Below are 15,584 nucleotides of genomic sequence, written 5' to 3' on the forward strand. Positions count from 1 at the left end.
TTTTTGAGAGGAGTTGCTATTTGGTTTCATCTCAAATGCTAACTCTTTTTATTTTCTTCTTCATTTTTTTAAAGAAACAGTTACTGCATCAAACTTAATTATTTAGACTGTTACATGTTGAAATCCTGAGCACAACAAGAACCAGTTTGTCTTGCATGTGTGTTGTCTGAAACCAGATGTGGATGGCTACTTGTGTAAACATGGTGGTGATGAAGTGGTTTATCAGAGTCTCATGTTTGGCTCAAGTTTCTTACATTTTGGCCGCAGCATGTTGCGTTCACTGTTACTGGTTCATTTTAGAGTCAAATGTAATTACTACAGCGTGTCAGGCTTTGATTCTTGGTATGCGGTGAATAAATTTCCTTTTTCTTTCTTCTTCTTCTGATGACGTCATCTGATGAATATTTGACAGGGACATGACCCCACACGTGCACAAACATGCCCACAGTGTATGACCCAGACATGAATGTCTGCTTTATGCTGCAGGATGGACTCATGTTTCTACTTCACTGCATTGGTCGACAGAAAATGGCTCGTCCCCTTTTTTCTAATGCAACAGTGAAAAAAACAAAACAAAAAAAAAATGGACCCGATAACTTTAACAGCGGGGTAGGAAGAGAGAGAAAAAAGCGTCTGGCAGCAGTCGATATTAAAAACATGCAGAGGGAGACAAGCTCCGGGCCTTCCAGAGTCAGGAAAAAGACTTCGGAGAGCTGCACACAGGAGATGGGTATGGCTTTTCTATTTTCCCCCTGCCCATTGATTTGTATATGAAAACATAGCGCTTTTATTCTCCCCCCTTCTGGGCTCTGCTTCTGAGTGATCAGCTGATGAAGAGACTAGCAGCTCGCCGCTATGCTGGCTTGCTAATTCTCTCCCCCACAGCTGCAGCCGATCCTGATAGCCAGCCTGCAGATTGCACTCAGGTAAATATCCTCCTCCATGTCCTCTTTTTTCCTTCTCAGGCTCAGGATTCAGCCAGGCTACATCGCATGGGAAGAGAGGAAGAGATGGATAAAATGTGTGTGCGCGCTGGGGGAAGAGTGTCTGTGAGTTTATATGTGTGTGTGTGTATGTGTGTGTGTGTGTGTGTGTGTGAGGGAGAGAGAGAGAGGGAGAGCAGAGGGGGGGAGAGGAAGAGGGAGTGTGTGTAGGTGTGTGTTGTAACAGATGAGAGGGAATCTTTGCCAGATTAGTCAGGGAAGAGGCAGTCTTGTTAGGAGAAAGGCACAGGCATGGAGCATCACATGCACACACACACACTGACAGCCTTCCTCTCACACATGCACAGTCAGACAGGCTCTCAGCTGCGTTTTACATCTTTGAGGATTACCCTCTATCCCTCCAGTATTCCTCTGGAAGGATTGCAGCCCCTTAGAGAGACAGAGTAGCGGGGCTTTCAAAGCCTACATTTTGAGCCGAGCGATCATAAGCAGGATTCCTATTGTTGCCTCCTCTCAGTCAATAATGTGCCATGTCTTTTGGTTTCTAAGTGCAGCCATGCCTTGTTGTTTTTTTGTGTCTGAGTGTGTGGATCACAGTCACCTTCATTCCTAGTGCATGATTATTGTTTTCCACTTATGCTGCTGCACGTTTATGTTACTGTTCCCTTCACATGTGTGCAAATTCAATATTCCAGCACGCTTGAGTTTTTGTTTTTCGTTGTAAGCCCATGCTCAATTTATCATACCATTTGAATGCAGCTGTGTGTACTGTATAAGCTGCAAGATTGATGCATCAATATTCTGCCTGGATTGGACAGCATGCTTTTCTGTTTCCCCCCTCCCTCCTCTCTCCAGACGGGGATGCTGCTGCTGCTGCTGCTGCTGCTCGAGCTGCTCTTGCTGCATGCATACTCGTGTTTCTGGCCTCTAATTGCCTTTGTGGAGAGTACAGTGGTTGCAGCAGACATCCGAAAATGAAGCGATGAAATGGTTGAAAATAACTCAGGATGCGGCAAAGCACCAATGTCGAGCATCAGATGCGTAAAATCCTGTTTCGGTCTAATTTCTGTGACAAAGCAGAGAAACAGGAGTTAATATTTACTGCATTATGTATTCAGATCTCATTGTGCATTCATAAAATATAATACTCCCCCTCTCTGTAATCATCTAACATCAAAGCCTCCAGATGAAATGGTCTGTCCTGAATTTGCAGAGACAGCACAGGCAGAGAGGTCGCTTGTGTTCATGCTAAATTGGATGTGAAAGAGAAATAAATAAAAACCTTTTTCATCAGAATACAAATCCATACTCGGGAATTTAGAATGCTTCAGTTTCAGCCAGAGCTGCTTATTAGAGATGGCTTGTTTTGAGGGTTTTAGCCTAGGATCTTGGAGAATTTTGCAGAATAGGAATGTTTAAAAAATGTCTCAACATCCAGTCTAACAAAAGAACGTCAAGGGATGATTTTTTAATTGACATCATCCACATTTCTTCTTCCAGCCCGTTCCTCGGCGCTCATGGTCCTTGTTATGATCAATTATCTGAACAACAAAAAGAACATACAAGCTTTCTGTGTGAAATACCTGTTACATTTCTATGCTTTGTCTCCATGTCTTTGGGTTTTCTCGCCTCTCCACACTCTCCACACTCCACATCGCCGTGTCTACCCTCAGCCTGAGTCCAGAGAGAACGGTTCCCTGGAGGACATGGAAGAGGACATCAGTCTGAAAAAGCGTAAAAGTGATCAGCCTGGAGAGAAAGAGCTGCAGGGCACGCAGGAGACGGGTGAAAAGGTCAAGAGGAAGCGAGGACGCCCACCTGCGGAGAAGCTGCCTCCAAATCCGCCTGAACTCACCAGAACTCTGAGCACACTGGTGGATATGGTCATCAACTACAAGGACGGGTGAGTGCGCTCTGTGAAGAAGTTGTATTCACTGTTAGAGGAGAAAAACTTCATTAAATGCTACTCAATGCTACCATTTGTCTCCAACCTTTTGTGTTTCCAAAAACACAGATGTTGGTGTGGTAACAATGCCCAGCAGCTCTTTTTGACATATTTATTTTCTGTGAAAGTATCATCCGAACACTCTATTTGATAACTCTGAGTGATTCCTGTAAAAATCAGTCTCTAAGTGTGCTCAAACATCTTTGTTCCATCATCACAGACTGATGAAATCAAACCTCACCTGTCCCTCAGGTGTCTCTAGAGACTAGGGATGCACAATATATTGGTATCAAAATCGGTATCGGCCGATGCCTAAAGTGGGACGATATTTACTCATTAGCTAAAAACAGACAAAATGTACTTTTTCGATCGGGCGCTTCGTCTTTTGATCCTCTCCATGGTCGTCTTTTCTTATGATCACGCCACTCTTTCTCTCTGAACTACCTCAGCACATCATCTGTGTTGAGTTATTTTTTCACCAATATTGATATTGGTAAATATTGGTTATCAGCCATAACAGCAATATTAATGTCGGCCATCAGTATCAGCCAAAATGTTCATATCGGTGCATCCCTACTCGATACCAGATGATCAGTGGTCAGTTCTCTGCAGTGTTACGTGTTACATCAACATCAGCAAACTCTGCTTCAGACCAAGGAACATGTTCTCCATTAGGGGGCGATATGAGGAAAAAAACAACATTTTTAGCCCTAAACATTTCCTTCATTATCCCGCGTTGTGAACTATTTTTCTGCTTCATTTCATAACTTCGATCTAGTCTTGTGTTTTTTTGGGCTTTCATATTTTCACATCATGATAAAAACATTCATTTAAGGAAGTCAGCTGCAGAATGTACAGAGCCTATGCAGAGTTCATATGTTGTTTAGTGAGACGTTACCAGATACACTTTATTTGAGTTTATGACCTTGGCAGAGAATTTAAATGTACACAATATTTAAAACGTTTGCCTGCTGTGAGCTGTGCACCACAACTGCATAATGGTACGACACGATATTCCATTAGAGTCTAATTCAGGAGCAATTCAACCTTGTCAATTTACTAAAAACAAAACTCAAATTCAAAATAACCTTGGGGGAGTAGATCACATATAATCAAATAAATTGTAAATGTCTGGGTGAAACATTCTGTCTCTTTTTTCCTTTTTTTATTTGACAGAAGTTTCTTATAAAAAATTCCTTTGGGTCCTCATGTTCTTGAGTCTCCCGGTAAAAAGTTGCTAAAATTACTCAGTGTCCGCCCTTCCTACCTCACCTGCCAATTTATTAACTGTAAACATTTCCTGGTGCGAAACCATCAAAGTGTCAAAATAAGATCCAAACTACATTTATAATAACACCCAAGACATTGTATCCTAAACTCAGGGATGTGTATCGAATTAAGTACTTTCATTGGTAGCGACCGAATTCTGTTAAAGGTATCGCGTACCGATTCATGCAATATCAAAAGGTACCATGTTTAGGTACCTAAATGTATCCTTGTGACTGTGAGGGAGTGGAAGAGTAGGTGATTTGACATCAACACAGCATTGCAAGGTTATATATTGAAAAACAAATATATTCAATTGAAAAAATATACATTTTATTATTAAACAAATTGATATTTTTTACCACATAAACACAAAAAAAGTACTGAAAATTGGTACCATTGAGTACCGGTGCTGATTGCCAGGTACCGGGCATCGGTAATGTATCATTTCAAATGTGAAAGGTACCCATCCCTACCTACGCTACCCTTAGGCAGAATAAAAACAAACACATTACTTGAAGTAGAATAATCACTAACTTAAAACACTAGAAATAGCTTCAACACTGATGTTAGTGGAAGAAATTGTTTTCTACACATTAAAAAGTCCCCACACAGCCAGTTCAGATGCTCAGATATAATCTCAGTTGGTGCTGTTTGTTGTGTTGGTTTGTCAGTGGAGATAAAGCATTGATTGTTGTTAGTGTTTGATTATACTTTCTCACACCGTCCCTCCTCGACTTGGTAACTTGGAACAAAACGCTGCAGGGGCTCATATTTGTAGACAGAGCTGTTAATCAGTGACCATTTTTAGAATACAATTCCTCAATAAACCAAACATCTGGATAATGAACACTGTGGCATGAGTCAGAAAATAAGAACTCCCGATATAGACAGGAAAGACGTAACTGACATGTTTTTTCTTTTCCTACTTTGACCAATGTTCCACCAACCTGCTGAGTTTCTAACAATGTTCCCTTACATGTTTTCTGATCAAACTGTTTATCAGTAACAAGAGATGAAGTGAGCTATCACTTCTTCTTTTCAGATTGGGTCGACAGATCAGTAAAGGCTTTGTGCAGCTGCCTTCAAAGAAGGAGGTTCCAGAGTACTACGAGCTGATCCGGAAACCTGTGGACTTCAGGAGGATCAGGGTGAGTGTCCCCAAACACACAGAGCTCACATCCAGACTGCAGTGTTACGCTGAGAGTCACACAAGTCTCTGAAGTCGATCTGAAATCAGCTTTGAAGTGAGCAGTAAATGGTAGATGTTGATACACGGGGTATTACACTGTACATCTGCACCTCGTGTTCCCACATTATCCTCTTTATGAATGACCCTCATTGAGCAAATAATAAATAGATAAATAAAGTCCTCTGAGGAGAGAACGGCTGATGAGAATAATGAGGACATGCTGTCTTGATTTTTGAGCCTAAGACACTTTTGGTGACTTCATCGACCAAACTTCTTTGTTTGAAAACTTAAAGATACAGATACACAAGCAGCTCTGTGCTCAGATACAGTGGCCGTTTAAGCTAACAGCTACTGTCAAGATGCTGACATTGTTACTACATTAAAGCTATTAATGTTACAGGTGCAGTTTGAAGTATTAAGCAGCATATAGCCGGACAGGAAGTGTAGAAATGGATTATAACTACCTGTCCTAGCAGTGCTAGTGTGTTGGTCACTCAAAACTAGAAGAACACTCATCAAAAGTCATAAAATGGACCTCTTTGTTTGGGCAGAACAGACAGTTTAATAAATGCTTTGTGGTAATTCAGTGGGAAGGAATTTTCTGTTTGTAGGATGAAGAAAACAGAGTTATTGTACACAGTTTAATTTCTACTGTTATATCTATTTATTTAAAGGGACAGTGCATATTAATGAAGATTTCAGAGTAGCATCCATGTTAATGAAAGAAAAACAATTTTAAAATTTGACAAATGGAGGAGAACACTGCTTATTAATCACAGCAGCTTTTTGTCCTCAGAGGCCACCATCACTTCATCAACAGAAAGTGTTAGACAGAGTCTTTTAATCTGGAAGAAAAACCACATTAGATTCCTGCTGGGAGCAACTTACGATGTACTGCTCTCAGAACCTGAAATGTTTGGTAGTGGGGGACTCGTCATGCCCCCTGTGTGCACAGACAGAAATATTCAGGTCCATCCAGTCAGACTGTAAAGGTAATCTGTCCTAAGGATGGTACACATGGAGACAAAACCAGATCAGCGTTAAAAGTAGACGACAGGTGAATTCAGGGTGTAACTAGGGAGAGTGCAATCATTGAAATGCAAAGACAGAGGTTTAAGATAAGACCGGTCTAACAGGACAAAAGATGCTCCCAGTCTAGACTATCTGGGGTTGAAGTGGCCCAGACTAAAGTATTACCTGGGTATACTTTAACCTAGGCCACTTTATACCCCTCATGCCAGACTGTACCCCCATTGCACCAGTAATGACTTTTGCCCTGTGGCAGTACAGGACATCGTCCATGGTCCAACAAATAGTGAATATGTTATAAAGATTTCTTCAAATCCATTTATGTTGTAAAAGTTTCACACATATGTAAGTACTTTTTTATTTGACTTTCTTTAACTATTAAAGCATTCACTCGTAAGTTGTTTTGTGCAATGATAGAAAAATCTGTCCAGAACCAGAAGAAGATGCACCAAAAGATCCAAAAGACCAGATAAATTTATAAAAAAATTTTACCTCATTTTTGAAGAGTGTAACAGAAACATGCACCTCAGGGGAAACACGGACGCTTGGCTCTGAGGGGGGACACAGAAGTGGTCTCATGAATCCCTGATGTAGAGCTGCAGCCTCCTTATCATCTTCACTGGCTGTTAAACCTATCTCTCCCTTACATTGGTTCCCATGACTGGCAAGACTTGACCTGTACACTCCTCTGCTCCTTTCTGAATAAAAAATGTCTTGGTGCCATCCTGAGACATATATCACTCTCTTCTCTCAAGGATGCAAGTGTCTGAACCCCCACACTCTGCTTTACAACCTTCCTCAATTCCTCCCGATGAATTCAATTTTCTAATGTTATATTTTTCAAACATGTAACAAGTTTTTACTACTTTCAGGTTGAAACAGGACGGTTGGATGTACTCTGTTTACTCAGCCTCAAGATTGTGCCCCTTTATTATTTGTGTTATTGAATGGAACAGTAAAACTTGTGTTTTATGCCCTTTTTGAATTCATAATGATTATTTTTCTTTGAATCAAACTCTGTTGACAAATCAAACTCTTTTTTGCAATTTCATTGTACTTGTTGCAATGACAAAGTTTTATTCTATTCTGTGGAAACATGAAGCCCCTTTCCCAAGAGGGGTATAGTCTTGCCAGTTCTGCCCCCAGGTCACTTTACACATAGGGTTATAATTGGGCCTGGGCCAAAATTACCCATGTAGAGTTTGGATGGGTTTTAATTTGGCCAGCTACACCAAGTCAGGACAGCTGAAGGTGGTAACGACTGGGAGATACAGGTAGATGTGGGGATAAACTTGTAGTTTCACAGGAAATAGTTTGCACCAATCAGATGCCTGACACCATTCACTGGTCAGCCACTTGAGCAGCCATGAAGTAGGTAGCATACTGCAAGCTAGACAGAAATATATTGCTGAATATTTACATTACTTTTTTTCTTTTTTTTAGCATACACTCTACTCAAGAAAAAAAAACATTTTTTGAAAAATGATTGATCCAAAAAACTGAAAACAGTGAGTCAAAGCAAAATAGTTGCACGTGAAATGATTTTGGAGAGAGGTTTCCAAATACACTTCCAGAGACGAGCGACCCCCTGCAGTGGGGATAAACTATCAGGCCAATTGAAAATAAAACAAAAGCAAACAAAAATATTTCATAGATACTTCATTTAGCTAATCTGTATAAAATGAGTCTACCTATGGTCACCTGTTGCTGTCTCCACTGATACCATCTTTATCCTGGTTTAGTCAATTCGGGGGTCTTTGCCAAAAAGCTATTAAAACAGATCAAACATGTTGCACTTTATCAAATCCAACCTCTGTTTTTTGTTTATATTTGTACATTCATAGATGAAATATTCTAATTTAAATAGTTTTGATTTTGGCATTTCATGTCCCCACCTTGGGAATTAGATCATCTCATTAAACTCTGAGCAAAAAATCTTCAAATGTTTGAAGATGAGGTTTTTTGTTCAGTATTTTCATCTTTCTCTTTTATTTCTTTTCCTAACTTGTAATGTTTTTGTTAAGGTTTTAGATTCTGACCTTCTGCTCCACAGGAACGCGTTCGTAATCACAAGTACAGAAGTGTGGGAGATCTGGAGAAGGATATCTTCCTCCTGTGTCACAACGCTCAGACCTACAACCTGGAGGGGTCTCAGGTGAGCACTCTGGGATCACTCCCCCTGAATGTATTTTTACTAACCTTGCTGTACTTACGTCCTCTCTCTCAAAGGGTTAGGTCTGAGTATGTTGTGTTTCTCTGTTCTCTACAGATCTATGAGGACTCCATCGTCATCAAGTCTGTATTTGAGAGCGCGAGACAGAGAATTGTCACGGACCAGGAACAGAAAGAAACAGTCAGCACCAGTCACAGCGATAATGGCGGCAGAGCTGAAGACCAGTTTGTTCCAAGAGAAGGTGAGATCTGAGACTTTCAGGTTTATTACAGGTGAACCAAGCAAACATGACTTTTACCACCATGGTCACCTTTGTCATTTTCCTCCTTCATCTCTTTTTGACTCCAGTAAAGCCGTTACCAGAGCAGCTAAAGAAGGAGGAGAAGAAGGAGAGAATCAGAAACACCACGATGAAGAGGCTCCACAGTGGTTTAGACAGCGATGAGGATCTAGAGGATAAAACTACAAAAGATGAAGGTTGAACTGAACGACCTTCCTGTTTTTTTCTACTCCAGTTCATCTCTTCTCCACATGCCATTTCAACTGTTGCTTCATTTTCTGAGCTAAAGAAAAGTCTTTGGGGATTAAAACCAGAACACCAGTCCAACAGAGCTCCTCATGGAGATCATTTTTATAGATGACTCATGCCACTCAAACACGTCTTGCTGCACATAGTGGTCTTCAGTCGTTTCTGTTTTATCTGCCTTAGTCCCTGTGATCGCTTCTGCAAATATTCTGTATCTCTCCGGTTTCACTGACTGTTTTTATCCATACATCTGACTGTATGAATTGCCTTCATATGTCTTGAAGCATGACGTATATATTTCTCTTAAAGCTGATGATGTTGAAGAGTCCAGACAGGAGAACTGAAGCACATGAGAAAGTCTTTTTGGAGAAAACAAACAAAGTCTGTAAATTTGTTTCAGCTTCATTTTAACGATGATCTTTGATAAAAAACAAACAAAAAGTGGAAGTGTGCAGTCAAAGACGCATTTTAGTACCAATAGAAGTACTTTTGTCTGTTTTTGATACGTGATGGAAGAAGTTTGAGCTAATCAAGGGTATTCAACTTCAACATTTTTATCCCTTGTGCTGCAGTATATTCACTTATTGTACAGTTTGTGTGAAAAGTTAGTAATATTTCTTTTCATTCACTCTCCTGGTTGTTGGGGGAGGTTGGAACCATCATTGTTAAGACAATCCCTGGAAATATGTATCACTTAAACACTTGGGAAATAAATTTTACCAAAAAGTCCCACAGCTGGGTTTCATCGTCACTATAAAAAGTAGAAATCGCTGTTAAAAATAATGGATTAACCACTCAGCAGGAGACACCTGTGTGTCTGGGCACTTCATAGTTTGAATATTGCAGTTACAGAGGCTCATCAAATTCCCTTTCTGAATAAAGCAGCGGGATTATCAGTTTACTGCATTATATTTGTTTTTGTCAGTAGGTGGTGCCAGAGAGCTGTCTGGTTGCAGTACTCCTGTGCTTTATCCTCTCTGTGAGGGATGTTTTAATTAAGCATCACAGCAAAAGAGCCAAAGGTTTTCACGGTAAGCTAAAAGTTTTGGCTTTGTGTTCAAATTAAACTTGGTGACACAAATCAATTGATATAAACACACTGGACAGTATTAGTTTCACTTGTTCAACTGCTCCTAATCCGCCAATCACATCCCAGCAGTTCAGTTCATTTAGAAATGTAGATACAGTAAAGATGAGCTGCTGAAGGTCAAATTAAGCAACAGAATGAAGAAGAGCAGTAGTTTAAAGGACTTTGAATGTGGCATGGTGGTTGGTCTGAGTATTTCAGAAACTGCTGATCTACTGGGATTTTAACCCACAACCATCTCTAGGGTTTACAGAGAATGGTCCCAAAAAGAGAAAATATCCAGTGAGCAGAAGTTCTGTGGGCCAAAATGCCTTGCTGATGCCAGAGGTCAGAGGAGAATGGACAGACTGGTTGGAGCTGATAGAAAGGCAACAGTAACTCAAATAACCACTGGTTACAACCGAGGTCTGCAGAAGAGCATCTCTGAACACACAACACGTCCAACCTTGAGGCAGATGGGCTACAGCAGCAGAAGACCACACCGGGTGACCCTCCTGTCAGCTAAGAACAGGAAACTGAGGCTACAGTTCACACAGCAACACCAAAACTGGACAATGGAAGATTGGAAAAACGTTGCCTGGTCTGATGAGTCTGGATTTCTGCTCCACATTCAGATGGTAGGGTCAGAATTTGGCGTCAACAACATGAAAGCACGGATCCATCCTGCCTTGTATCAACGGTTCAGGCTGCTGCTGGTGTAATGGTGTGGGGGATATTTTCTTGGCTCACTTAGGGCCCCTTAGTACCAACTGAGCATGGTTTAAAGTCCACAGACTACCTGAGTTTTGTTGCTGACCATGTCCATCCCTTTATGAGCACAGTGTACCCATCTTCTGATGGATACTTCCAGCAGGATAACACTCCATGTCATAAAGCTGGAATCATCTCAGACTGGTTTCTTCAACATGACAATGAGTACCCTGTACTCAAATGTCCTCCACAGTCCCCAGATCTCAATCCAATAGAGCTCCTTTGGGATGTGGTGGAACGGGAGATTCTCATCATGGATGTTCAGCTGACAAATCTGCAGCAACTGTGTGATGCTATCATGTCAATATGGACCAAACTCTCTGAGGAATGTTTCCAGTACCTTGTTGAATCTATGCCACCAAGGATTGAGGCAGTTCCGAAGGTAAAAGGGGGGAAAACCCAGTACCAGCAAGGTAGAGCAGATAAAAAAAGCTGTTGGCATGCTACCCTTGCCTGTCTGTGTTATATTTCACCTATTTTATAATTCAATACGTCACATCGTATGAGGTAAAAAGACCATCTGTAGAGATCACAGCAAATCTGTGCACACCCACTTGCAAAAGGCGTCCAACAATGTCAGTTTGTACGTCAGTGAGGCAGAATAATATCAGACATACGTGAAGAACAGTGGCAGGCTTAACATGATGGTGCTCAGGGTTCAACTATACCTGGGAAGCTTACTCTAAGATGGGGTATTATGCTTTATGTAGTCTTTATTTTGCCCTTCTGGTGGCCCTGTACAGTCTTTACATGATTCACAGCTAAAAAAAAAAACTATTATCTCTCACTGGTGTTTTAGAAAACCATTATTTCAGCTTTTGACTGAAACATTTCATCTTAGCTGCTGTCTCTTTAAGGATCAGCTCTCAACAAACCCAAGTTATGGGTGGACTTTGACCATGGCCATGGCCATGAACAAGTAAGGAGATTCTTTTGCGCTAGCCTCTTATTCCAGTAAATTTTGTGACGATCTTGTGAACCCGTTGTTCCTACAAGTCTACTTGAGACTGGCTGCAGAAACACCAAAAAACAACATATGCACTAATTCTAGAAGGTCAATCTTTACAGCAGTAACAAAAATATTTAAAGCCTGATTAAAAGAGTAGTTGTAAATTACAAAAAAAAAAAAAAGCACTTATCTTCTGAAGCACAGATGGGCTTATAGTCTAGGACACGCTCCATGAGGTTTGCCCTCACTTGGGTTCAAATCCAGCCTGTGGCCTTTTTTTCTAATTGATTAAATTTTGGAGGTGATCTGGATCCAAGATTTTTTTAAAGGATTCTTTATCATTGTGAGATAGGACTGTTTTCGCCATATGTGTATATAACTCCACGATAAATGTTTGAATTGCTTTGTAAAACATTACACCATCATTTCTGACAGATGTAAAAGTACGATCCAGATCCTGACAATATTCTGGATACTAAGATCCAGAATATGAAATATGTACTGGGTCATCATAATTTTCAACACTGTCAGGTAACAAATTATCGCACAAACCTGCAACTAACATTAAATTGTAGCAGACAGTCTGCTGAAAGGAAGTATAACATTAAAGTAGGACTAAAGTGTTGGTGACGATCACAATACGCTCGGTGGAGGTCTGTGCTCTCTGAGTGCTTTTCCAGTTTGTTAATTAAATAGCTGAATTTCTATCGACACGCTGTACCAGGTTCATTTTTTATTATAACTTGGTTTATTGGTTTATTTATCTTAATTCATTAAACACAAGAGTCACACCCTTGTAAGGGCATGGCTGATTGACTGACAGGTGGGCATCTTGTAGCTGTCTTCAAAGGGGCTAAAGGCCAGTTTCTTTACCTTCTGAGTAAATTTCCAATATTGCTTGAAAAATCTACATCTGAAACAAATGGGTGACATCACAGAGACTACATCCACATACTTAACAGTCTAAGTTTAATAAAAATCTCTTGTCCACAGACTAAGTAAGATAACTGATATCTGTTGAGCCTTTTCCAAGCTCATCCTGTCACCGGGAGTAAATAACTCTTTTTGATGTATCAACACTGTAAATGTGAGGAGGAGGGAGAATCACCTCAGGCTCAGCATAGTTTTCATTAGATATTCCCATGAGCTTTGTGCCAATTGATTTGGGGTTTTGGGTGATGTAGGAGGGTTTAAGTGGAAAACAACTACTCTGTTTATTGGTTATCTGTGCCAAAATAAACTATTGGGCTGTCTTCTTTAGTCGTCTGTATAATGGAGGGGCTGCTTTAAGCAATTAACGAAGAAAATCAAGTACATAATCCCTGTCCTGATCTTCTAACACTTTTTTCACTTTCTTAAAAAAAGTGAAAAAAAGTCGCTTTCATTCCCACAACACATCCATTCAAATCTCAAAGTTTCTATTTATGTAAGGCTCACTCTTTGCTTTGTATTTCACCTTTTCTTTTGCACACACCCTTCCTTTTATTGTCATTTAAGGAACCAAAACAAAAGATGATTATGGAGCTGTCTGCTCAGGACCTAGGGCTCAATACTCTTCATTTATAACCTCATTACATGAACAACTGCAGCTCTACTGACGTGTTCACTGTACACTGACACCAAATCCCAACTCAATTGGCACAAAGCTCATGAGAATATCCCCCAACACCACTCACTGTTCCAGATCTGTTAAAGATTGTCTACCACCCTGTCATAGCTCATTTTCTGAAGAATTCCCTCGGTAGAATTATGCAACAGGACTTAATGAATCAATTTGCAGCACTAAGATTTTCCTCTTTACATTTGATGAAGTGTATCAGTGGTTAGAAAACACTCCAATCAGATGTTCAGAGATTAAGAGTGGCTTTAGTGTGTCTAAGCTAAAAGGTGTGAGCTGTACAGCGAATGGCTCTGGGAAACAAAGAGATGTGGATGTCTGTTTGTCAAATCTCCTGCAGAATGGCACATAAAGCTAATGGGAGAGCAGAGACAGAGATATTGCTGAAGGTAGACACACTAATGGATTTGGAAGATTAGTGGGTGTAGGAGGTGGCTTTAATCTGTAGAGAAGACAGTCCATTTCCTCTTTACCCATAGGACACAGATTTAATAGAGTTTGGTCGACATGTACCATGGCCCTCAATTATTATCTGTAATGTCAATTTATCACATTCAGACTGTTCTCTGTATCTCTGGCCTAGTAGCAAAATGTCCACACCTACATTTGGGTTTCATTGTGTGCTTTGTTTCACAAATCTGACTCTCACAAAGCATCATTTAGATTCTAGCACCCAAGCCTTTACCTTAACACAGCCACCAACCTCAGGCACATCTAAGTAAATTATATATATATATATATATATATATATATATATATATATATATATATATATATATATATATATATATATATATATATATATATATATATATATATATATATATATATATATATATAACAGAATATAATTAAAAAGTTAAATATATAGCAAATAGCAAACTTTAAACAAGCTTCAACATGCCTTTTCTTGGGGAATGGAGGCTTGCGGGCTGAGTGTCCATAGAGGCCATGGTGGTGGAGTGCATTGCCTATTGTTTTCTCTGTAACAATTGTACCTGCTGCCTCCAAGTCTTTCTGGAGCACTTTCAGAGTGGTCCCTGGATCATTGAGTACTCTTCTGACTATCTGTCAGAAATCTTGCGAGGAGCTCCTGTGTGTGGCCTGTTGATGGTTATGTGGTGCTTCTTCCACTTACGAATAATGGCCCCAACGGTGCTGACTGGAATATTCAGGTGCTTTGATATAAGTCTGTAACCAGTTCCATTCTGATGCTGAGCAACAATCAGGTTGTGAATGTCTTCAGAGAGCTCTTTGCCTTTACCCATCATGAGGTGTGTCGTATTTAACTGCTTGGTGAAAAAACAACCTTTTTTATAGGACCATCAATTTGCTCTAGCCCAGCTGATGTTGGTTTGCACTCATTGGAAGTTTAAGTAATAATTACTGACAGATTTCAGGTAGTATGGTGCATTTCCTTTCCAAAGTATACAGCCTTTCCATGGTGTGTTCAATACTTTTTTCCTGTGTTATCATACTTGATTCCACATAATCATTATTTATGGACTTGAATGTCACAATTTATTTTTATGTGTGGATTATTTGAGTTAATACCAATGTCTGGTTAGAAATTTCATTTGAATTGCAGCTTTGGAAATAAATGTAATGAGAAAAAAGTTGATGCGTTCAATACATATTTTCCCCACTGTGATTACAACTGTCTGATTCCTGTCAAACCACTCCTGAACCAGAGACACTGTCAGAAGAGTCTTACCTGGACTAAGGAGGACAAGAACTGGACTAAAGCTCAGTGGTCTGAAGTCCCCATCTCAGATTGAAATCATTTTCCATTACATTTGTGAATCAAGGACTCAGAGTCTGGAGGAAGAGAGTAGAGGCTCAGAATCCAAGCTGCTTGAAGTCCAGAGTCAACAAAGTTGTTTACCAGGAAACTTTAGAGCACTTCATGCTTCATCTGCTGACAAACTTTATGGAGATCCTGATTTCATTTTCCAGCAGGATTTGGAGAACCAAAAGCTGCTCATTGGTCATGATGTTATTGTGCTTGATTGGACCTAAACCCCCTGTAAAGAATTTATGGAGTTTTGTCAAGAGGAAGATGAGAGACAGCAGACCCAGTATTACAGAAAAGCTGAAGGCTGCTG

General features: G+C 40.2%; 1 protein-coding gene across 5 annotated transcripts; it reads left to right on the forward strand.

Annotated features, from left to right (window-relative positions):
• Nucleotides 1–504: 504 nt before the first annotated feature.
• LOC141805929 (SWI/SNF-related matrix-associated actin-dependent regulator of chromatin subfamily A member 2) lies at nt 505–9,843 on the forward strand. 5 transcript variants are annotated; one of them, XM_074691175.1, is made up of 7 exons: nt 505–730; nt 886–926; nt 2,618–2,847; nt 5,201–5,306; nt 8,430–8,531; nt 8,646–8,790; nt 8,898–9,843. In XM_074691175.1, the coding sequence occupies exons 1-7, from the start codon at nt 529–531 to the stop codon at nt 9,029–9,031; spliced, it is 960 nt and encodes a 319-aa protein (XP_074547276.1). In that variant the 5' UTR covers nt 505–528; the 3' UTR covers nt 9,032–9,843. The 5 variants fall into 5 exon arrangements, with proteins under 5 accessions (XP_074547276.1, XP_074547279.1, XP_074547280.1 ...); XM_074691178.1 differs by lacking the exon at nt 886–926 and having other exon boundaries at nt 511–730; nt 8,898–9,836; XM_074691179.1 differs by lacking the exons at nt 505–730; nt 886–926 and adding an exon at nt 967–1,049 and having other exon boundaries at nt 8,898–9,842.
• Nucleotides 9,844–15,584: the final 5,741 nt, after the last annotated feature.

Source organism: Halichoeres trimaculatus, unplaced genomic scaffold (assembly GCF_033239565.1).
Source record: "Halichoeres trimaculatus isolate MK-OKI-2021-1 unplaced genomic scaffold, fHalTri1.1 fHalTri1_scaffold_16, whole genome shotgun sequence".
In the NCBI taxonomy this organism is placed as follows: domain Eukaryota; kingdom Metazoa; phylum Chordata; class Actinopteri; order Labriformes; family Labridae; genus Halichoeres; species Halichoeres trimaculatus.